The sequence below is a fragment of the Populus euphratica genome, unplaced genomic scaffold (genome assembly GCF_000495115.2).
Source record: "Populus euphratica unplaced genomic scaffold, PopEup_1.0 scaffold317.1, whole genome shotgun sequence".
Taxonomy (NCBI): domain Eukaryota; kingdom Viridiplantae; phylum Streptophyta; class Magnoliopsida; order Malpighiales; family Salicaceae; genus Populus; species Populus euphratica.
The window spans coordinates 168,562-191,535 of record NW_011499952.1 but is presented as its reverse complement, the minus strand read 5'-3'; the positions used below and the strand labels follow the sequence as shown (position 1 = coordinate 191,535).

Below are 22,974 nucleotides of genomic sequence, written 5' to 3'. Positions count from 1 at the left end.
ATATCACAACTATTGAAAATTTAGGTTCATATCAATTACTCTTAGTAATAAGTTTCAACTTTTTTGAACTTATGATACTTGATGTTCTTTTGCTTACAAGTTTCACCACATCCTTGAGTCAAGCCTCATGTATAACCATTATATAAAAAATTAGTAATGTGAATCCTAGCTCATCTAAGAATTGCAATAGTGAAGGACAAAATTTAGTCACTTGTAATAAAGGAAGAAAAAAGCACACACGTGTGAAATACTACTTTGGTTAATTTCATAAGTATTACTTTAATATTTTTAAAATAAAATACTTTTTAAAACTCATCCAAAACAAAATCTACACATTCCTAAACACTCATATAATTTAGAATGGAGAATCACTTGTAGAAAAAAGGATCATTCCTTCTAAAAAACACGAGGTATAAGAAATTCTTCACTAAGTAAATGTTTCTATTTTCTTTCACTCATTCCCTTCTTATTCAATCAACAAAATAAAATATATAAAAACTCTAAAACACATTAACAATAAACTATAAGAGCTCACCAATTCATTGTTTCAATTATTATAACTACTCATCCTTGTATTTTTTTTCATATTTTTTTTTAATCCTCATGTACTAATTTGCAATAACACCTTGTATTTTTTTTCATATTTTTTTTTTAATCCTCATGTACTAATTTGTTTCATGATTGCCTAAGTATTTTGTTTTTTGTTTGCTTGTCAGGGTCTTTTTATTTAGTAAAAAAAAAATCTTTTCGTTGGTTTTGCACTCAATCTTGCAAAAAAACTATTTTGATATTTTGTATTCTAAGAGATTAAATCTAGAAGGATTGTAATTGACAATTAGGGGAAAAAAAAAGTAGCCCTTAAACAAAAAAAAAACATGAAATTCAGTTGTGGAATTCAAAGATAGAGAGAGAGAAAAATAATCATTGATGCTATGTAATTAAGAGGTAGCCACCACGTGATACCTTAGATGAAAGATCCTATCAAGATGAGTTCAAAAACAACAATGAAGACCGCCTTTAAATGTTGGAAGAAGCCAAATACACCATCCTAATATGACAGTTTTCTTATATGTTAGCACTTGTATTGCACATGCTATATTTTTTTTACCCTTTTTGTTCATTCAATCTCATATTTTATATCAACTTTTCAATTGAATCTTATTATACTCGAGCCCAAATCCTCTTCTTTTAATGTAGTCCTTGTTTCTTGAATAACTTTTTAATTTAGTGTTGAATTTGATCCGACTCTTTAGTCTAAAAGAGGCTTAATTAAAAAAAAATAAAGAAATAAGAAGAAAAGAAATATTCACCCCATCAAGTTAGCTCACTATAATTGTGTTCAATTTAAGTCATGAATCTAATAATTAATTCCGGTTGATAGGGTGTGATTTATTATCTTAATATGATTTTTTTAAAACTAACTCATATTTTTACTAATTAATTAGTTTTTTTTTACTTGTTAAATTAATGGTGTCACGCTAATTTCTTTTTTTTTTTGAAAAAACTTGTAGGGACATTATTAAGACCTGAATCCAAACCTTTAGCGTTCTCGAGCAACAAAACTAATCAAAGCTGATAGTCTTAAAGATAATAGTATTCAAAGCAAGAAATTTTAGAAATTTTCCCACATAAATTGAAAAAAACTTAGACTCATGGATTGCATCATCAAATTGGGTTATAAGAGATATATTTGGTTATCAATTTTTGTTTACCTCTTATATTTTTTTATGGTTTTTCCAAGTATTTATTATTAAAAATAAAGGTAATTTAGCTTAGATCTAACCAGAAATTTTCCCATATAAACCATTGTCTTGAGACTATATTAAGGCAATAAATTACTTACAATAATATTTTTTATTTGTTTGTTTTGATAGAAAAATTGTGTACCTTGTAATTTAATAACTCTTTAGATTATTAAATTTCAAGTAATAAATTATGCGAGTAGCTCAGGTAATTCATCTTGGTTTAAGTTTTCTTTAAAAAATTAAAATAATATTATTTTAAATTTTATTTAAAAATAAATAAATTTTAACCGAGCTAATTAAATTGCTCAAGTTTTATCAAGTAAACCATCTAATTTTTTTAAAACCCTACCAGAACAAGTTCCCAGGCCAAGCTACACAAATTGAGCCAGATTTAATATCACTACATTCTTTTATGTCATATCTTAATAATATAAAACACTTAATAGTAGTATTATTTAGAGTCCTCCATTTTATCTCATTTTTTTTATATAGTTTAAGAAACTAATTTTGAATAGGTATTTCGAGATCCATAGCGTTACTCAAAATCAAAAGTCCATTTAGAGCACCAAAATTATAAAAAGGCTTGTTTTTATAAAAACTAAAATAAAATTGTAAAAGGCATGATGCATAGTCAACTAACTAATTAAATAAATAAATATTGTTAGAAAAACAAGTTGATTCTTAAAATTTTATGATTTCATTAGTTAACATGTAGTTCATGTATCAAATTAAATTAAAATTTTAAAGTTAGAAAACTCAATCAAACTCAATTAACCTTATTTAAATTTGATAAAATCAATAAAATCAAATTAATTTTATAAGTTTGAAAACAATTATTAAATTATGCATTCTGATAACTTGTATCTTAATATTTTCATTGTTTCAAATTTATATTTTACAAAAATTATACAATTTAATAATCAAGGGCTTGATTTTAACTATAATTATTATAATTTTTTTAACGATACAAATTATTTATAGATTTTATTTTTGTATAATTAAAATACCAATTCATTCTTCATAATTTTTTATGTAAATTATTAACATCTCAACTGATATATTATTTTATTTTAACTAGTAAATATATAGAATAAAAATTGTAAATTAGTATGCTTAATCCTTAAAGTAACTAATATTAAATGATTTATTAAAATTTAAAAGAATTTTTTTTATAAATAATAAAGTAAATCTAAAAAGTAGAAAAATTAATGTGAATAAAATAAAAGTGTTTCAAATTTTTTATTGTTTATTTTATTATTTATTTTAATTATAGGAAAGTATGAATTACATTGATTGAGTTTAGTAATATATAATTAATTAAAATATTTTATTTACAATTTTACTATTCAAATTTGCTATTAAATTTTAAATTTATATTATATATTTCATGTCATGTCATGTCAAAAAATTTATGATAAACATCTATCTTGGATGGGATCCCATAAATTTCGTTAGCACAAGGTTTTGGTTCCCTTCTTTTGTTTTTTGTCAAACGTTTGAAACATATCTTGCGATACAGTTATTAAAGGAGCAAGCCATTAACGGAACCAATAAATTAAAAGTAAATTTTAATTTATGCTCCTCTTCTTAAGAGATTAGTTTGTAGCAATCAATTCCCACAACTTTCATCATAGTTTCGATCATATCTATCTGTTTATTTACATCCATTTTCAGAGGTGAGAAGAATGAAAAACGCATGAAAATCTGAATTTCATCTTCAAGATTCATAGCAGAAGTTGTTCTACCAACTGTTCTTTCAATTTACAATTTTCATCCACAAAACTGAAAACATAAGCTGACACCAGAGGAAAGAAGAAGGACAAGCGAGGAGCCAATTTCTAAGCAATCACTGAACATTGATATCATGAATCTTGGCAGTGGCACTAGCTTTGGGTATGGTTATATACAAAACCCCATCTTTAACTTCAGCAGTGATCTTCTCAAATTGAATATTCTCTGGCAGCGCAATTCTACTGCTATACCTGCCATAACTCTTTGCAGACCACTCTCCCTCCTCTTCTTCTCCATTCTCTACGCCATCCACCGTCTTCTTGGGCACCTTTTCAGCCTTAACAACGAGCATCTTCTCCTCAACCCAAACTTTCACATCTTCTTTAGTCATTCCTGGCATATCAAACCTCATTTTGTAGACATCTTCACCCTCTTTTATCTCCCATGGTGTCCTTCCTCTGCTGTACCCACTCCCCTCTACAGGTAATGGTGATGGCCACCCACCTGAGTAGACAAATGGGTCCTCCATCACCCTCTCCATTGTCTCCATCATCTGCTGCACTGTTCTTGCAGTAGGAAACCTGTCCCATAACCCTGCCAAGAAAGAAACCAACAAATTCAGTGAGCGTCTCAAGGTTTCTTACCTTCTAGTTTGAATATTGCATGAGATGTAGTTATTGATTGATTACCTATTGGTGCAGCAGGGGCCACTCTTTTCTTGTTTTGAGATTGTTGAGGGTTCTTCCTGGCTCTCTGCAAGTGGTCAAGATTCTCTCTGCTCTCTGCTGCCATGGCCTTAATGTAGTTGTTGCTCTTGTGGTTGTGGTTGTAGCTAAATGCTATGCCATGAAGGTTTCTTGAAGAAGCACCCTTCATTGATGGCAGAGGAAGAGAGAGGCTTAAATTTGACAGTGCGTGAGACATTCTGATCTTTGTTCAAGAAATATAGCAATTGATCAGCGGTGATTTCCAATTGGCCGTCGATGTCAAGCAATCAAGATGGGTATAAAACTGAAACTTGCTAAGAATTTATCGGGAGAGGATGATGGAGTGATACTTAAAGGAAAGAGTAGAAATTTCTGGAGAACGTTATGTGATAAGGAGGCATGGGAATGGGAGCAGCAGGGATTTTGGTACTCTTCTGGAGTTCTCCAGAAAGTTTTCTTCTTTTTTGGCTGAGATCATGACTGGGCCTAAGATGAACGAAGTGACATCCTAACCCTTCCCTTTGCCCGATGTCTGCCCCAACAATTCTTTATTTTAAATTGATTATTTAAGGAATAATGTTTTATTACAGTGAATTTATACAACATTTTATCTGGGTATTTCAGTATATTTTGAAATTGTAATCCTGACATGAGGATGGATAATTTTCAACTGAAAAATCTCTGCTATGGCCTTAAATCTCCCCATTTTGCTTGTTCATTCTCCGCGAGAGAACTGCAATTTTTAACAGTTAAGTGAGTTCATATAAATGTATATTTTTTTCCTTCAGTCGAATCAAGTACTGATGTTTTTGGGTCATCGCCTGGCAGTAGCTTTGTTGGACTGTGGGCTATGGAGCTGTATTAGCTTGAGACAGATACGGGCTGGTTTCTTGAAAAAAGAAAAGAAAAAGAAATTGTGCGCAGATAATCAAGCACATGAAGGATTTGATTCTTTGGATTTAATGGCATCAGTTCACCATTAAGATTATCCGGTAAAAAAGAAGAAAGAATAAATGGAGAGATGCGGTGGAGATGGTAACTCACAGTAGAAAAGGATGGGGAGATGACTTTTTTTTTTGTCTACTTTTCTGTCATGCTTTTTGAAAATACTTCAATTGTTCGAGGTTTCATGATTTTTTAATTATTATTTTAAATATAATGATTATCTTATAAATAAATAAATATTTTTTATTTATATTTTTAGTGTTAATTTAAAAAAATATAGAGTGTTATCCACCTTTAAATTTTGGATTTATTTGAAATTATGATGGCAATGATAATTTAAAGTGTTGTTCATTTAAAAATATATTAAAATAAATTTTTTTAATATCAGCACATTAAAATAATCTAAAAATATAACTTTTTATTTTAAATAAAAAAATTATAATTTTTTAAAAATATGGTTTACACTACATTTCAAAACACAACTTTCAATTATAAGACATAATATTTAAAACTTTAGTTGCAAAAAAAAAAAAAAATCAAACCATAAAATACTGTACTAATTTAAAAAAAAACATTAGATGAAAAACTATTTTCTAAATTTTCATGTATTTGCTTGTCATTAGAAAAGTTGATCAACGAAAAAATACTTTACAGTCAAAGGGAAATTTGACTTGATTTCCTGAAAAATTTAGGAGAAAAACACTACCAAACACTGAAAAGTATTTTCCAACTTATTTTTCATTAAACTACTAAATATAAAAAAATAATTCATTTTTCTGAAATTTACTTAAAAAAAATTACTTTCTAACAAACAAACGAAGCCGAAGTATGTTATTGAACTCACAAAAATTCTAAAAGGGTCATACCTATTTACCACCTGCATCATCATTAAATACATCAACAACTGGTGATCAACTCCTAACTTAATATTACTTGACCTATTTATTAATATGTATTTAGTATTATGAATTCAAATTTGATCCTCTTTTTTTATTGTTATTTATTTTATTTGAATTGATTGTTAATTATTTTATTTGAAATAATTTATAAAATGTTAACTATTATTATTTTAATTTCTTCATCTTTTATTTTTTTTAATTTTTTAGATTTGATCTCTATTATCTTGATTATTATTTATTTTATTTGAGATAATTTATGAAATTATATATATATTTTTAAATTTCATTCTCATTTATCATTTTAATTTGTAAGATTTGTTTCTCATTATTTTAATAAACTTGAGAAAAATAAAATATTAATAAGTTATTTTTCAGCTCATTTTCCATGACATAACCAAACACTGAAAAGTATTTTCCAACTTATTTTTCATTAAACTACTAAATATAAAAAAATAATTCATTTTTTTGAAATTTACTTAAAAAAAATTACTTTCTAACAAACAAACGAAGCCGAAATATGTTATTGAACTCACAAAAATTCTAGAAGGATCATACCTATTTACCACCTGCATCATCATCAAATACATCAACAACTGGTGATCAACTCTTGACTTAATATTACTTGACTTATTTATTAATATGTATTTAGTATTATGATTACAGTTACATTTCAAAATATTTTTTATCTAAAAATATATTAAAAATTATTTTTTATTTTTTAAGGTTTAGAAATAATCTAAAAACACAAACAAATATTAATTTGAAGCAAAGAATTTTTTTAAAAAAAAAAACACTTTTGAAACACAAAAATAAATAAATAGAATTTTACATTTTATATGGTTAAATCAAATTTTTTATAATATATATATCAAAATTTAATGAGGATATTTTTTTTGTTGATAGTGTTATTAAATACAGATATATAAGTCAATATTAAAACTTTTTTATTTTTATATTTTATTTAATTTAATTTTTTAATTAAATTATGGGTTTTCTTAAAACTTTTTTATTTTTTTATTTAATTTTTTAATTAAATTATGGGTTTGATTCAATTTAAATTAATTAATTTTATAAATTTAAAAATAATCTGATTAATTAATAAAAATATAATTTATTTTAAAAAAATTAAAATAATAATTTTAAAAAAATATATCAAAAGATTCAGTCTCCTCACCACCCGTATTATGAATTTTATTGGATTAAATAACACTTTTATAATCTATTTTTATCAACTCCGGTCCCACCGCTCTCAATCATCCCGTTTGCGAATCCGTATCACTGCTTTGTCGTTTAATGCGTCATTAAACGGGCAATAGAAAAGTGTGTTCCCGTACTGTTTCTGCTAACATTAATGGCTACCGCAGTCACTGCAAAGCAATTACTAAATTTAATATTACATTTCTTCTTATTAATGAGTTCACCTTATAATTTATATATATAAAAAAACCCTAAATAAATCTCGCAATCACTAGAATCATCAACGCTTGCAGCGTGCTCTAAATTTGTCTCCTGTTTGGTTGTTGTTTATTTTTTTATTTTGTATTACTTTTTTTATTTATAAATTATTTTGATTTCTGGTATTAAAAATATTTTTTTAAATATAAAAAAATATTTGTATTACTTTTTTTTATTTATAAATTATTTTGATTTGCTGGTATTAAAAATATTTTTTTAAATATAAAAAAATATTATTTTTATATTTTTTAAATAAAAAATACTATAAAAATTAATTATAATTATGAATATACTTCAAATTAATTTTATTTTTTTAAAGAAGACGCATCTTAAACATGTTTTCTGGATGATTACATGTTTAAAAATTTAAAAATTATTATTTTAAAAAAATAAAATTAATTAGTAGTTTAAAATAATATAAATTTATTTAAATTTAAATTTTAAAAAACTTTTATTTAACAAAGTTTTTTCAAAAAATAATATAAATCACGTTTTACTACCTCACTCATATAATAAAGTCATATAATAATATAAATCATAATCCCCGTCAAAACCATAACAAAAAAACAATTAGGTTTAATCCTATCTATTACCCATTTTAAATTAATTAGGTTTAATCCTATCTATTACCCAAACTTTAGATTGATTTAATAACTTCGATTCAAAGCTTTGTTTCAACGATTTTTTTTTTAATATATTAAAATAATATTTTTTTAAAGTTTATTTTTAGTATCAACAATCTAAAATTAAAATAAAAAATTAATTTTAAAAATATTAGTTTATTTTAAAAACATTTTTCAACCACATAAACTAACAGAAGGATTACGCTGTGCCAAGCTAATCCGGTGAAGTTTTTCGCAAGTGGAGAAGATGTGGAATCGCGTCGCTTCTCATCACATATGCAGATTTTTCGATTGAACAACGATTGATGTGTGTGTCTCACTCATCTTCCTTCATTCAATTACTATAAAATACTTAAAATTTCCAGATATTTCCATTTCTCTCTCTCTCTCTGTCAACTGCAACAACAGCGACAACAAAAACAAGGCCACCACTTTTCGCTGTTGCTTGCTCTTCCTTTCCAGTACTGTTGCTAGGGAAATCTCACAAGATAGACAGAGACCTACTTTTGCTTAGCTTTAACTTGGTTCTACTGATCGAAGTCTATTTCCTCTCTTTGTGCCTGGATTCCAAAATCCTAACAAAAATCCCACATGGGATTGGGGCTAATTGGCAAAGCAAGGTCGACACAGGAGAACATTTTCAAGTCTCAGCAATCAGTATGGAATCGCAGCTGGGTCTAATTGAGAAATCCTTCAACACCAGATACTCTCCCTGGGTCCGAGAAGCTCTCGAGGAATTGCCCCACAATTTCACCATTACTGACCCCACCATTTCGGGTCACCCTATCGTGTTTGCAAGCCCTGGGTTCCTGAAAATGTCGGGTTTTCGGAGAGACCAAGTGATAGGGAACAACGGCAGGATGTTTCAAGGTCCCAAGACGAATAGAAAAACAGTTATGGAAATCCGGGAGGCAATTCGAGAGGAGAGAGCGGTGCAGGTCAGTTTATGGAATTATCGTAAAGATGGGACGCCCTTTTGGATGTTGTTTCAGATGAGCCCTGTTTTTAGCAAGGAGGATGGCAGGGTCATTCATTTCATTGGGGTTCAGGTGCCTATATTGAGAAACAAAAGATCAACCGATGATGGGGCCGATGCTGCTTGGAACGAGATTGTTTTTGGTTCCTGCAGGAGAGAGGTTTGCTCCGACTCTTTGGTGGAACTGGGACGTGTTGTGGCTTTGGATGCCTATACCAAGTGTAGAGGTTTGTTTTTGTGCAGTTGTTTTACTTTGTCATATCATTGTATAGCTTCATCATCAAACTTTTTGGGTGCACATTTCAGTTTTTTAAGATGATTTTCCTCTGTTTTGGACTTTTAGTCTTGCTTCTTTAACTTGCAAAGTCAGGCTTTGCACTGCTTGGGCACTATAATGTCTTTAGCTTTGTCCATTTTGATTAACAATCATCGTCCTTGTTTGTTTACACCACAATTTTCTTGTTCAGGTTTCGTAGGTTCCTGATTTGGTCTAATCCGGACTCTTCTCACTAGTAACTTCTGGTTCTGGCTTGGCTAACATTTTATTAGTCTCGATTTATAGGAGTAGAGACTGAAGAGCCATGTGAGGCAAATGACCTAGAGAAGCAAAGTGCTGCAACTGCCATTAACAGCATCTTGTCCGTGCTGACCCTCTACAGTGAGCCTACTGGCAGACTGGTGTGTGGGAAAAGATGTAGCTCACCTGCGGCAGGACACATTAATTCATCTTTAAATATAGCTCTTGGTAGAATCAATCAAAGTTTTGTATTGTGAGTTGTTGCAAATTCCTAATTTTTATTTACGAGCAGAAAATGTCTTAATGGATACTGCTAACCTCTTTGCTTTGTGTTTCTTGCAACATATATCTGCTTCCTTTTCAGGATAGATCCACACCTGCCTAGCATGCCTATAGTTTACGCAAGTGATGCCTTCTTAAAACTGACAGGTTCTTAAATTTTATGAATCCATATTCATCACACACAACCCCATATTTTAATTTCATTCATTTACCTAGATCGATCATACCATTTAGTTTGTTAATATCTGAACAACACAGGTCAGTCAGCTACTTATATCGCCTCTTTACTTCTATAGGTTATGATAGACATGAAGTGTTAGGGTGCAATTGGAGATTTCTAAGTGGAGTTGGTACAGATTCCTCGGTTTTGAATCAGGTACAAACTTTTTCCATATGCTTGATGACATGGAATAGAGGTTCTTAATACGAGCTTGGCAACAGAGAAGGGTTAGAGAAATGTATGTGTACATTAGCAATGACAATGGTACAAAGCATGTGCTCGGGTTTATATAACCCAGGATATGAAACATACAAGGAAAGAAAATAATCCTAAATAATTATATATATACATGGGTGCCAGTTGAGCTATAATCTCATTGGCCCTAAATATTTACATATTATCTCACAATTATCATGGCTGGATGCCAACCTAAGATTATGCTAACAGCTGTATTGACTGAAAAGTTTTGATTTTGCTAACTGTCCTCCAGATACAGCAAAGCATTCAGGCTGAGCAAGCATGCACGGTGTGTTTCTTAAATTACAGGTTGACACTTGAGTGTTCTTTCAATGTGTTTGGGAGGAACTGAATTTTATTGATTGGTTCTAACTAATAGTTTTCCCTCTTTAATATTAGGAAAGACAATAGTACGTTTTGGAATCTTCTTCACATGTCACCTGTTCGTAATGCTACTGGCAAGGTACTTCTACATGGACAATTCAACCGATCTATTATAATCCTCTTTGATGTATGCATACACGATTATTACTAGTTGTGGTGAGCTTAACTATCAAAATGCCTACAATCAAGCTTGGTCCCAAATAGATCTTTCTTTCTCTAAAGAAGACTTACCATCACCTATTTCCCTTTTCTGCCTGTATCATATCCAAGCACTGATAAAAATTTATCAGGCATCAAGGGGTGAAAAGAATGCTCAAAATCTAGTAAAAGCAGGTCAAAACAAGCACTAAGCAAGCAACATAGACTGATGCATATATGGTATACCCAAGCCTGCTCTACTAGTTGATTGCATCTCCAGGCTCTTTGAGAATCATTATTGTTTTATTAGTGCTCGCAATACCTTAAAACTAGAGATACATATGGGGTTTACCTACAACTGGAATTTCACTACACTAAAGCCATGCTCTCTCGTATTTTTATGACTATCCAGGATCAAAGTTTCCATCTTTATGGTAATAGAGATGTGCTACTAGATGAAAACCTGTAAAGAGAAATGTAGTTAATAATCACGAACAATTTTCAAAAAGAATGTCAGCTTTGCCTTTGGGAACTTTTAGTTTTAGACCATGATTCTTGGTTGTATGGCTCAGTCTTGAACACGGTGAAAAATGGAAAGGAAAAAAGGCATCCAATGATAAATGAAGTTGGAGGAAAACAAAGGAAAAGATAGGCGCACGCAACTGCTTAAAAAATGATTGTTGGCGAATTGAGTTCATTCTAGATTTCAAGATGTCTAGATATGCTCTGGCCATGTTTTGGATCCACTTTATCGAGTTTTCATATATTTTTGTTTTGATATTCTAATTCATACTTAATCGAAAAATCTTGCATTCGAGCAGATGCCTACACCAAATTTGAATATTGAATGCTAAGCTCGTATGCAGTGTTTTCTAGGTGTAGTCCAAGGCTACAACCATGAGCTACTTGTACATGGTAGTTTCTTGTAAGCTGGAAGTGTTAGTGAAGGGTGCCTGAATTTGTAATTGATTAGCACACTATGAGGAATGTTTCTTGGAATGCAGATAATGGTCACTTACTCTTTGTTTTCTTCTTTATCATGAATGTCAGAGCCTGCATGATCTTAAGTCAATCTTCATTCTTGTTTCGCCAAGTGCTTTATTTTGGTTGTTGTCTCTACCATTTATCAGAATCCAAGCTTTGGAAGACAAAAATAAAAATAAAAACTCAAAACTCTTGCATGCAATCTTCTCTCACTGTGCTTATCAATGTTCAGATAGCATACTTTGTGGGTGTTCAGATGGAAGAAAAATGCAATAGCCAGGACAGACGTGGGCTGAGCCCTGAGACTAGGCAGCTTAGTGCTGTTGGTGCAGTCAAGGTAGCTGTAAGGAGTTTATCTATGGGTGCTAGCTGCTCCAAATCATCAGATCGTTTCAATACACTTTGAAGCAGATGATTACCAGATGACAGGACTCCCTCACCATGGTCCATCTTGTTAGCTGTATAATTTCGTATAAAGCTAGCTGCAAAGGTTGAAATTAGGAAAATAATTTGCTCCACGGATTGACGTTTTCGGACACGCAAATTGTTCATATATGAAAAATATCTTGAAGCAACCTGGGGACCTTTGCTCCAACTTCTCAATAAATTCCAAATGTATTGTTAGTAGCGTTTGCCAAGTTCTAAGGAACCTTTGAGGGCAAACAAAAGTGTCAATCAGCGTAATAGAGGCGGAAGTTCCCATGAGAGAGTTAATATTGAATACGGTTATCGTATAAAAATACTAATTTGAAATTATTACATAATGGTTTTTTTTTTTTGGTCAAGTAGTCTTCTAAATTATAAACAAAAACACTTTATTTTATAATTGTTTAAATCTAAACGAAATAAAAAAAATAAAAATCCCTAATAATCAGAATATGAATAATAAAACCAACATAAAAATATTTTTTAAAAATTAAATAAAAATAAAAATAACTAAAAAAACAAGTAAACTTCATCTACGAGTTGAAAAATTATTTTTACCTTGATTTGAGAAAAATTATTCTTACCTTGATTTGAGAAAATTATATATATATAAACATGAAGAACATCTAGAAAATTACAAAAAACTAGTGAAAAACTCAATTGAAAAGGATCAAAATATAAACTAGTGGAGACCCATTGAATTGAAAAATTGAATTTGAAAAGAAAAACTCAAAATTAAATGTTTAAAGATTTAATTAGAGTTTTTTAAGATTTAATTGAATTTACTGAAGGCTTAACTACAATGAACTTTATTTGATTATTTAAAATGATACAATAGCAAATTTCAAGTTTGCCCTGAAAAAAATCTCAATAATAATTAAGGATATATCTACCCATGTTTCTTGATACAAGAGTAATGGACATTTAAAATACCAAAATAAAAAGTGAAATTTTAATAATTACTGAATATCTTTGAATTTTTAAATTTTAGTTCCTCCGCAATACATGGGTTATGGATAAACTTACTTTCTTCTTATTTTTTTTAAATTAATATCTTTTAAACCAAATTCTTAATCTAACAAATTAAAATTTGTTTACTGTAGCAAAGCCACTATAGTAGCCCGAGAAAATTTTAAAATATCATAAGATTATAACAATGATAAATAAAGAAAAACGATATAATTTCTCTCATATAAAGTATACAATAAAGTATACCAGAAATATTATTTTTTTTTATACAACTAATTTATTCCCTGGAATATCTAAAAATTAATCATGATTTTTAATAATTATAATACTAAATAATAATTTTTTATTCAACTAAAAATTAATAAATAAAAATCGCTAATAATCAGAATATGAATGATAAAACCAACATATAAATATTTTTTAAAATTAAATAAAAATAAAAATAACTAAAGAAACAAGTAAATTTCACCTGCGAGTTGAAAATTTATTTTTATTTTGATTTGAGAAAATTATTTATACACACATGAAGAACATCTGGAAAATTACAAAAAACTAGTGAAGACTTCAATTGAAAAGGATTAAAATATGAACTAGTGGAGATCCATTGTATTGAAAAATTAAATTTGAAAAGAAAAACTCAATTTAAAAATTCAATTGGAGTTTTTTAAGGTTTAATTGAATTTACTGAAAACTTAACTACAATGAACTTTATCTAAAATATTATTTAAAATGATATAATAGCAAAAAAATTTAAATTTATCTTGAAAAAATTCTCAACAATAATTAAGAATATATTTATCCATGTTTCTTGATACAAGAGTAATGGACATTCAAAATACCAAACTAAAAGATGAAATTTTAATAATCACTAAATATCTTTGAATTTTTAAATTTTAGTTCCTTTGCAATACATAAGTTGTGAATGAGATCAAATTTTTAATCTAACAAACTAAGATTTGTTTATTGTAACAAAGCCACTAGACTGACAGAATTTTAAAACACCATTAGAGTATAATAATCATAAATAAAGAAAAACAATATAATTTTTTTAGATAAAGTATACTAGAAATGTTAATATTTTTTTTATACAACTAATTTATTCCCTGGAATATCTAAAGATTAATCATGATTTTTAATAATTACTAGATAATAATTTTTTATTCAACTAAAAATTATCCAAACCTGCCCAGAAAAGTTCATCGCGCTCTTGCAAAGGTACAAAACCTATGGAGGTTTTTCTCATTGATTGAGACTCTTGGGTCGGCGCCCAACCATTATATTTTTTTACTCAAAACTTTAACTCTCATGTTTTTATTGATTCATTAAATGCGAGACACTTAATAGCTTTATTTTCAATTTTTAAAAGTAAGAAATATTTGAAAAAAAATAAAATTTTATTTTTTAAAAATAGGAAACTATTAAAAAAATAACCTGGATTTTTGGTATAAATCATCCTCCAAATTAATTAAGGGGGTGACGCAGTTAACCGTGCTTTTAATTTTTTTATTTTATTTTTTATACTTTAAATTAATTATTTTAATGTTTTTAAATTGTTTTTATGCATTTATATAAAAAAATTAAAAATTAAAAATAATATTTTAATATATTTTTTAAAAAAAAGCTTTGAAAAATAATCTTTCCTAGTTCTTGGGTACCGCATAAAGCCTTCTGGGAACCAAAACAGAACAGCACATTGCCTTCCTTTATGTAGAATGACAATATGGAAACTTTCAGTGACATGTTCGTCACTGAAACTGATACAACATCTGCAACACTCTAGAATGAACAATGACAGAGAGGCACCCCAGAATGATGAAGACGGCCTAGAAAAGGTTCGTAATGTAGCATCTAGCCGAGATAATTGGTGAGTGTGATCTCCAACACCTTCATTACATTAAAGCTGTCATAAAGGAGACCTTGGGCTTAAAGTGATAAACCTCCATTTTTCGGGTGCAAAAATCCTTTAAAAACCACATCTTGAGCTCAGTTAAGAAAAAGTCTCAACCTCTCTTGAGCTTAGTTAATGAAAGAATTCAATCTCCTTTGAACTTAGTTCAAAGAAAGAGCTCAATTTGATGGGCAAAATTATATTTTGAATCTTCCAATCGCTACACCCTTACGTGCATATACCCTTACCTTACATGCACATGAAGATACTATATTTTTATTAATATTAATAATTTCAATTAATATTAATATTATATAAGAAATAGTGTGTAAAATTCTTTTAAAGACACATTATATTTCTATCAATATTAATATATATATCAGAAATTTTCTATCAATATTAATATGAGCAATATTAATCCTTCCTCTTCATAATATTTTTATAAATTATAAATAAATTATAAATCCTTCAACTATAAAAATTTGAAATCTTCATTTTCCACTTTATATTTATTTCTAGAGCATTTTTCAGTAATATTATTATATTTGTTTTTTAAAATTCATTTATTTGATCATTGAAGAATCCTCAAATTTACCAAAACAGATCTTTTAAAGGTATTTGATACCTACTTCCAACTACCCTAGTTAAAATGATTAAATTAGATTTATAGAACTAAAATATTAATTGATTATTTAAGATATAAGTTTTACCTCCAATCTATTTGGATTTTTTAGAACATCATCGAAAAAGAAAAAAAGGTTATTTAAACAAAAGAAAAAAAAATTAATAGGAAAAAAAACACAAATTCTTTCATAGAAGATATCATGATAAGTGGTGAGTTTCTAGGCTCTCGCTAATAATCATCCTCGTTGTATTCTTGTGTTCATATGTCCATAATCAAAGGTATTTTCATTAAAGACAGAGGAAAACACAAGAGTGTACCCAATTTGCGGAGATCAATCAATATCGAGATATTGCATATAAGAGCAGAAAAGCTAAACTGAATTTAGATGCTTCTACAGAAGGATATATAAATTCCAGTTTACCAACAGAAATCTTTGAACCCTCTTACCACTTTGTCTGTATTGCCCCATACTTTTCAAATTCAAAGAAGCAATTGTCTCTGCGATTGTCAAGAGTTTGGTTTCTTCACCTTTTGTCTTTAGCTCTGCCATTCAAAACAATCATACTTGTAAACCGTCGTAAAATTTTATATTTAAGACAACAAGTAGGAAGTAAGAGAACGGAGAGTGTTTTATTAATGAAAGTATCAAGCTAACATACGTTGGCCTTTTCTTTTGAAACTTCTTCTTCTTCAGTTGCAGTTGAGTTTAGTGCTGTGAGCTTCCCAAAAGATTCTTTTGCATCGCCAAAGAAGTCTTTCACTTTATCAAGCACTGTTTTTAGTTTGTCTTGAGTTGGAAGCTGAAGAGTGGATTCAAATGTGCCAGGATATGCAAAGATAAGTCCATTGATACACAAACAATCAAAACCCACAAACCATATGGATCGGGGCTGGAAAAGGATCCCAGAGAAGAATAATGCTAACCTCAATGACATCCGTTATGGAAAGAGCAGCTCTCAAGTTACCATTTTCCTTCATATTCAACAGAAAAATAGAAAACAATTAGGCAACAAAAAAGTTGAACTCTTCTTTATTGTTCTACAACAAAATAAAGATGTTGATGAAACCTTACAACGAGCTTGTAACCATATCTGAATTCAGTTGCTGACCGCAATACTCGATGCTGCTTAAATGCTGTTTTCTGTATCTCCTTCTCATCCTATTTGAATTACAGCTTAGCAGTCAGAAGCACATAGGAAGAACGATGGAGAGCAAAGAAAAACTAAAACTAAAATAAAATTAAGGCACCTCAGTCAGAACCACAAGGAAAATGTCAGCCATCATTCTGATTACAGAATGAATTCCAATTTAATTTTGTTTTCTCTGTTTTTTTTCCTTCCAAAACAACATTTTGGTGTGGTTGTGTCTCCCGAATCACCATTAAAACTGGTAAGAATAGTCTTAGGGAGGCAAGGCAAACCACCAAACACTAATGAGATTATGAAAAAAACATTAAACAATGCATAGTTTGTCGCAAAGAGGGCACTATAGCAAATCATAACGTAAAGAGTAAGAATTCCATAGAAGTTAGTGTTAGAAATGTTTGCAGATTCCAGCTAAACCCTAAAAAACAGCTCAATTGGAGAGGCAAAGAAGATCACGAAACAGTAATGAGTTGAGGATTTCCTCACAAATTAGAAACATCCAAACAGAGGAAAATAAGTTCTACTACTTGACAGGTAAACCCCATGTAAGGAACAAGAAGGCCAAGAATGAATTGTTCAGGAAATTTTTCCTCAAAACCCAGGAGATAAATCGTGTGATAAAAAATCAACAGAACTTACTTTGTAAATAACTGCAGCAAGATTTCGAGCAAGAGTATCTTTGTAGATGTACTTTCCCAGAAAATTATCTTTGGCAGCAACCATGATTTTGGCAGTGGTACCACCTGTTATAAGACTAAGCGGGTACCATAGATAAACCTGGAGACAAGAAAACAAGAACATAACCATAAAACATACATTTATACATTCTATTGTTGCGTTGAAATGTCAAGCATATAGCAAAAGTGTAAAATTGAAACAGCTATCATTATTATAATTACATAATTCAGGAAGAAAAAAGCCAAGAAAACTCATTGAAAAAGTATCGAAACGAAATGATGTAGGAAACTTCCAGTAACAGCAGTAATCCAGAGTTGGAATAAGGAGAGAGAAAGAAAGAGAACAAACATTGGCCGCGCGAATGAAGATAAGAAATTTGGGGTTGCCATCATCCTCAATCTTGGGCAAGGAAGGTGTTGGAGGTGGTCTTTGAAACTGACGTGTTTGAATTCCTTTCTTTCCTTTGGCTTTAACAACCAGTAACATGTGGCCTTGGCCTTGCTTCTTGGGAGATGTTTGCGCCGTCGACTTCCTAGTAGAGAAGAGAGAGTGCTTGACTAACCCTCCTCCATCTTCGTGCGGTGACATTGTTCTTGATGACGGAAGCCTAACCAGAGCGTTTAGAGACATGCCCACCTCCATTTTTCACTTCGCTTCTATTTTAGCACTCCTCTCTTCCCAAAATCAACAAGCAAAAAGCTTGCTCTTTTTTCAGTTCTGTAGAGGAAATCTTATCCACGGAAACATGAGCAGTGAGCACGCACCGCATCCCAGAGACACACACACACGGATGACGAAGAGCCAATGTCTGCCTTCCATGTGGCGGAGGTATGGCCTCTATTTAGCACCTGGTGGTCTAAAACGGTGCGTTCCATGACCTTATTATTATTTTGATCAACATTGATATTCAGCTTGCAAGCAATCACCTGGATTAATTTCACATATTTTTAAAGTTAAGATTATTAATTTTATAAATTTTTAAAATTAAAATTATATAAATTTTTAATAATCTTATAAAACTCTAACTAATAATTTTAAAAAATTAAAACTAGAGACTCGAACTAATAATTTTAAAAAATTAAAACTAGAATCTTATCGGTTAAACTATATATATAGTTTCATGTTATATTTTATCATGTTAGTTAAGTTTAAATTAAAAAAATATAATTTAATATAAATCTAGAATATAATTAGTTAAACTATATTTTAAGGTTATATTATTATTATTATTATATAGTTTCATGTTATAGTTTATCATGTTTAATCAGTTAAACTATAACTTCAAGGTTATATTATTATTATTATATAGTTTCATGTTAGTTAAGTTTAAATTAAAAAGTTATAATTTAATATAAATCTAGAACATAGTTAAACTATATCTTCAAAGTTATATTATTATTATAGTTTCATGTTATAGTTTATCATGTTACTTGAGTTTAAATTAAAAGGTTATAATTCAATACATTATGTTACGTGAAAAGCGCCAAGAAAAGAAACTTGGAAGCAGCCAGAGAACAATTGAAGTAAACTCTTAAGAATCTATTATTTAGTTTTTTTTTTTTAAAAAAAAAAAAACTACCGTGCTTGTGAAATATGGAGAAACTGTGGCTCTCCTTCATCCAGGACAACTGCAGATGCACATGCATAAATCAGCAGATTAAATGACCTACCAGTCAGGAGCTATTTTTCTGCAATAATAATTTATACATGATGATCTGTATGCAATGCTATGGAATGCATTTGCAGTGCTCGGCAGAAATTGTACAGCACAGACATGCTATCTTATATTGCTAATTAAACAACCAACGTGGATAACATATCATTACCAGCTTGGCACCAGCAAGGCGGCGATATGTGCATCTTCAGCACTGGATCAAGCTTACATAAAAGTAGGTGGACTTATAAGGGGAAATTCGGATCCAAACAGTGCGATTCAAGAATCAATCAAACTTGCATTATTGCTCAAACGTGTACACCATATATATTAACATTGGGCATAGAGTCGAACCAAAGCATGTTCCTCTTTCTTCATTCACTGACAGAAATGAAGGCATTATGGAGATTAAAAAAAAAAAACAAGAAAAGAAAATACACTCTTCCCTGACTATCCCAAAAGAACAGTCCTACAATGGCCACGCACTAGAGAGAACTGAGACGTGAAGTCACTGGCACGTAGAGGTTTCAGCATGCAGCAATAGAGGAAGGTTTGGTGGTGAGAACCGACAGCATCCAGACAATAGCAGGCAGAATATCATGGTAAAATAAGAATCTGCATTACCATTCACGCGGAGTAATGATAGCAGCAACTTTTAGACCTTGTCTATAGCAGTATACATTCAGAAAACATGTGTTAGATACAGGAGAGTGCCCGGCAGTTAAAAAAAACAATGGTACACACAACGAAAGAAATTGAGCGCGCAAAGGAGCAATGCTTAGAAATGTGATCTGTGATGAAATTTAACACCAGAAGGATGTGATCAGTGATGAAATAACACCAGAAGGAACAAGATGAACCTGAGTTTGATTTATGAAGCAGAACTGGCAGGAGCACAGAACAAGGTAACTCCAAAGACAGCAGAAAGGAAACAGCATATAGAGGCAATGCCGAAGTCCTATGAGCATCCTCAGAGACAGAGAAGGCCAACAAATCCAAGAAGACATGAGGTGTGGCAAGAAGCTGATATCAGAGTATCACTGCAATTCTACTGTTTACATGCAAGAGGCCTGAAACTGAGCTCACAAAGTAATGTTCCTTTAATATCCAATGAGTAAAATTTTCATCAAAATTCAAGTGAGTCCTGCACTCAGACAACCGCAGTATACTTTACAATAAGAGACAAAGACCGTTCCCCTAAATAGAGAACTTGACAAATGAAATAGAGCTAGAAGCGCTGGCTCTATTCCTCGGTGTACAACAGTGCTCATATCTCAAGGGGAAAAATAAGAAAAAGAAAAGGAAAAGAGGCACCAGAAATCATAAAGACAATGATCCTGCACCTACTGAACAACTCCTTCCCCTTCCTGCTCACTTTCTTCTTTTCTGCTCTATTCAATAAGAAAACTCATGGCCTCTGAGTGATATGTACTTCTTGACCCATATAGAGACATCCTCTGCACATGCCTGGGCCTGTGGTGTCTGGAGAAGCACATCAAGAGTAGCAAACTCATGTACAGCATCCTTATAATCAAGAAGAGGTGCATCCACATTAACTTTCCGTAGTTCCTCTGAGTAGGCAATGGCTCGATCTCTCATTAAGTCATGCTCAGCAACAACTGTTATAGTCGGGGGCATGCACTTAAGAGGTGGCTGCCTCCCGGCAACAAGAGGGTTAGCAGCTGGGTGATCTAGATTGAACTCTTCCTTTGGTAAGAAGAGTTTCCATGCCAGCTTGCACATGGTTTTATCATAGAAATATGTGCTTGCCAGCTTAATCTCAGAATGGGTGGGAGTTCTTCCAATAAAGAAAGGAAACATCAGGATTTGTGCCACCACCTTAACTGGATCCAATCGCTTCCCAGCCTCTACAGCCTTTCTTGCCACATAATCTGCTATGTTCGCACCAGAGCTCACCCCAAGCAATACACATCTGTTCTGGTACCAATACAAAGTCAGGGGAGGATGCTTCATTAAAACAGAAGGAAAAAGACAGCCATTGAAAAAATTTTGAGCGACCAAAATGATATTTGGTGATAATTAGTATCGTCTAGCCAGAGTGATTTTGCTGAACAAGCACAATAGTGAACAACTTATATTAGATATCAGGATGGATTCGTCTAGCAAACAACGATCAAGTAGCTTCTAGAAACTCTTCTTACAACAAGAATGATATGTTTAGCATGATCAAGAGTTTTTGATTCTTGGGAAAATTCTGCCAAAAACACCAAGGCCCCAAAGACACTCGGACAGTTCACATGTATTTCAGGTACAGAAGTAGTACAGTCACCAGATCCACATTCTACAATATTCTCCAGTATAAAAATAGATCTACATTGTATCATGGAGCTATGTACAATTGAGTGAAAGAAGATCTTTTGATGATGTTACAATAAGACCACTGTATCCTGTAAAACTTGCAAACCTCTTCAGCAATTTAACAATACCACATCCCTTATTCCAATGCAGAGCTGGCATACTCTCAAGCAACAAACCAATGCATAAACAATATAATTATTAAATGAATTCAAAACATACCCATTTGCACACGATGCTTAGCTTACAAGCAAACTCAATCTTTATAGAATTTTATGTTTTTGATAAAAAAGAAACAAAATGAGTACCTGGAAGTATCTCCATGAGCAGCCAACCAAGGCTCCACCATGGAAGCACCGAAGCTGTCAAAGATATGGTTCTGAGCACCCAATCTCCCACAAACAGCCAAATTAGACTGCTTCGCTAACCAATTCAAAACCTTGAACCCATCTTCGAAAGCCCCCGGATACTTGGTCTCTGGTGCCAATCTATACCCAACAGCCACCACAATCACATCACACAATTTCGCTATTCTCCTGCAAAACGCATCGTTTCCCACCGATTCATTGCTCCCGCTCACAACCCCCCCTCCGTGGAACTGCAACATCACCGGCAACTTCCGGTGAGATCTTCCTTCCACCGGCGAATAGCCACCGTAATTGGGAATTTGATAACTAGAAGCCAATGAGGAGGTGACAGCTGTATCGGGAAGGAAGATCCGGAGAGAAAGAGAAGAGTAGGGATTGGCACGGATGTCTTTGGTGGCTACACCATCGGTAAATGATGGGTTGCTAGCGGCGATGGATTCGTGGGGCCTAGAAGTAATGCCAAATGGGTTTGATTTGTTGGATTCTGGGGTTTCTATCAAGCCTTGTAGGAGATGCTTTTGTTGATATTTGAAGATGACACTATAGAGTTTTACCATTAAGCTTGGCATCTCTACAGAGAGCGAGAGAGAGGAACCGCCGGGATCTGGATTTGTTGTTGATGAATGAAGATGGTGGGAGAAGCGGGCTAATGAAGTTCCAGTCCTCCAGCTCTCCTTTGATTATCAACCAGGTCTTGCAAAGTGTTTTTTCTCATTTTTTCCAGTCCTTAAATCTTACTCAATTTATCTATTGAGTCCAATGCTAACCCTTTTTTCCTTTTTAAATTCTCTTCCATGTTAACCCCCATTGCTAATCCTGGAAAAACACAGTCAAGTTCTTGGGTTCTTTTTAAGGTTGTGCTGTTATGAATATTTTTACATTAACTATATATATATATATATATATATATATATATATATATCAAGTTTAGCAAATAATTAACATATAATTATACTTTTTTTTGTCAAGTGGGAAATATACGAGAAAATAAACATTATACTTTTAATTTTATTTATCAAATCAAAGTATTTTTTTTCTTTTTCCATGTAATATTTCACTTGT

General features: G+C 31.3%; 4 protein-coding genes and 1 long non-coding RNA gene across 10 annotated transcripts; 2 read left to right on the top strand and 3 right to left on the bottom strand.

The window, feature by feature from the left end:
* Window positions 1-3,439: 3,439 nt before the first annotated feature.
* On the bottom strand, window positions 3,440-4,524 carry LOC105138039 (small heat shock protein, chloroplastic-like). The gene is made up of 2 exons (XM_011044028.1): window positions 4,166-4,524; window positions 3,440-4,070 (listed from the first exon to the last, which is right to left on the bottom strand). The coding sequence occupies exons 1-2, from the start codon at window positions 4,398-4,400 to the stop codon at window positions 3,592-3,594; spliced, it is 714 nt and encodes a 237-aa protein (XP_011042330.1). The 5' UTR covers window positions 4,401-4,524; the 3' UTR covers window positions 3,440-3,591.
* Window positions 4,525-4,663: 139 nt separating this feature from the next.
* On the top strand, window positions 4,664-5,176 carry LOC105138038 (uncharacterized). The gene is made up of 2 exons (XR_844708.1): window positions 4,664-4,931; window positions 5,108-5,176. It is a non-coding gene; the product is annotated as an uncharacterized LOC105138038 (long non-coding RNA).
* Window positions 5,177-8,306: 3,130 nt separating this feature from the next.
* Window positions 8,307-12,438, top strand: LOC105138037 (protein TWIN LOV 1-like). 4 transcript variants are annotated; one of them, XM_011044025.1, is made up of 7 exons: window positions 8,307-9,308; window positions 9,644-9,851; window positions 9,963-10,027; window positions 10,177-10,256; window positions 10,591-10,646; window positions 10,737-10,800; window positions 12,100-12,438. In XM_011044025.1, exons 1-7 carry the CDS (start codon window positions 8,765-8,767, stop codon window positions 12,247-12,249), a joined length of 1,167 nt encoding a protein of 388 aa, XP_011042327.1. In that variant the 5' UTR covers window positions 8,307-8,764; the 3' UTR covers window positions 12,250-12,438. The 4 variants fall into 4 exon arrangements, with proteins under 4 accessions (XP_011042327.1, XP_011042328.1, XP_011042329.1 ...); XM_011044026.1 differs by lacking the exon at window positions 12,100-12,438 and adding an exon at window positions 11,726-12,013; XM_011044027.1 differs by lacking the exon at window positions 12,100-12,438 and adding an exon at window positions 11,681-12,013 and having other exon boundaries at window positions 8,308-9,308.
* A 3,542-nt stretch (window positions 12,439-15,980) lies between these two features.
* LOC105138036 (multidrug resistance protein) lies at window positions 15,981-18,329 on the bottom strand. The gene is made up of 6 exons (XM_011044023.1): window positions 17,923-18,329; window positions 17,536-17,673; window positions 16,824-16,910; window positions 16,676-16,723; window positions 16,411-16,551; window positions 15,981-16,294 (listed from the first exon to the last, which is right to left on the bottom strand). The coding sequence occupies exons 1-6, from the start codon at window positions 18,214-18,216 to the stop codon at window positions 16,289-16,291; spliced, it is 714 nt and encodes a 237-aa protein (XP_011042325.1). The 5' UTR covers window positions 18,217-18,329; the 3' UTR covers window positions 15,981-16,288.
* Window positions 18,330-19,514: 1,185 nt separating this feature from the next.
* LOC105138034 (probable carboxylesterase 11) lies at window positions 19,515-22,647 on the bottom strand. Of its 3 annotated transcripts, none has more exons than XR_844706.1 (3): window positions 21,853-22,647; window positions 20,089-21,161; window positions 19,515-19,894 (listed from the first exon to the last, which is right to left on the bottom strand). XR_844706.1 is itself a non-coding variant. In XM_011044022.1 (2 exons), exons 1-2 carry the CDS (start codon window positions 22,479-22,481, stop codon window positions 20,624-20,626), a joined length of 1,167 nt encoding a protein of 388 aa, XP_011042324.1. In that variant the 5' UTR covers window positions 22,482-22,647; the 3' UTR covers window positions 19,515-20,623. The 3 variants fall into 3 exon arrangements, 1 of the variants encoding a protein (XP_011042324.1); XR_844707.1 differs by having other exon boundaries at window positions 19,515-19,843; XM_011044022.1 differs by having other exon boundaries at window positions 19,515-21,161.
* Window positions 22,648-22,974: the final 327 nt, after the last annotated feature.

Bases quoted from the DNA above. Each gene is read 5' to 3' on its own strand.
- LOC105138037 (XM_011044024.1), top strand. From the start codon at position 8,765: ATGGAATCGCAGCTGGGTCTAATTGAGAAATCCTTCAACACCAGATAC. The intron at 10,257-10,590 runs GTACAAACTTTT...ACTGTCCTCCAG, and splicing joins ATTCCTCGGTTTTGAATCAG to ATACAGCAAAGCATTCAGGC. The intron at 10,801-12,075 runs GTACTTCTACAT...ATCAATGTTCAG, and splicing joins TTCGTAATGCTACTGGCAAG to ATAGCATACTTTGTGGGTGT.
- LOC105138034 (XM_011044022.1), bottom strand. From the start codon at position 22,481: ATGCCAAGCTTAATGGTAAAACTCTATAGTGTCATCTTCAAATATCAA. The intron at 21,162-21,852 runs GTACTCATTTTG...GTACCAGAACAG, and splicing joins GCTCATGGAGATACTTCCAG to ATGTGTATTGCTTGGGGTGA.
- LOC105138039 (XM_011044028.1), bottom strand. From the start codon at position 4,400: ATGTCTCACGCACTGTCAAATTTAAGCCTCTCTCTTCCTCTGCCATCA. The intron at 4,071-4,165 runs GTAATCAATCAA...CTTTCTTGGCAG, and splicing joins GGCCCCTGCTGCACCAATAG to GGTTATGGGACAGGTTTCCT.
- LOC105138036 (XM_011044023.1), bottom strand. From the start codon at position 18,216: ATGGAGGTGGGCATGTCTCTAAACGCTCTGGTTAGGCTTCCGTCATCA. The intron at 16,911-17,535 runs GTAAGTTCTGTT...TAATTCAAATAG, and splicing joins TTGCTGCAGTTATTTACAAA to GATGAGAAGGAGATACAGAA. The intron at 16,724-16,823 runs GTAAGGTTTCAT...TTGAATATGAAG, and splicing joins GATATGGTTACAAGCTCGTT to GAAAATGGTAACTTGAGAGC.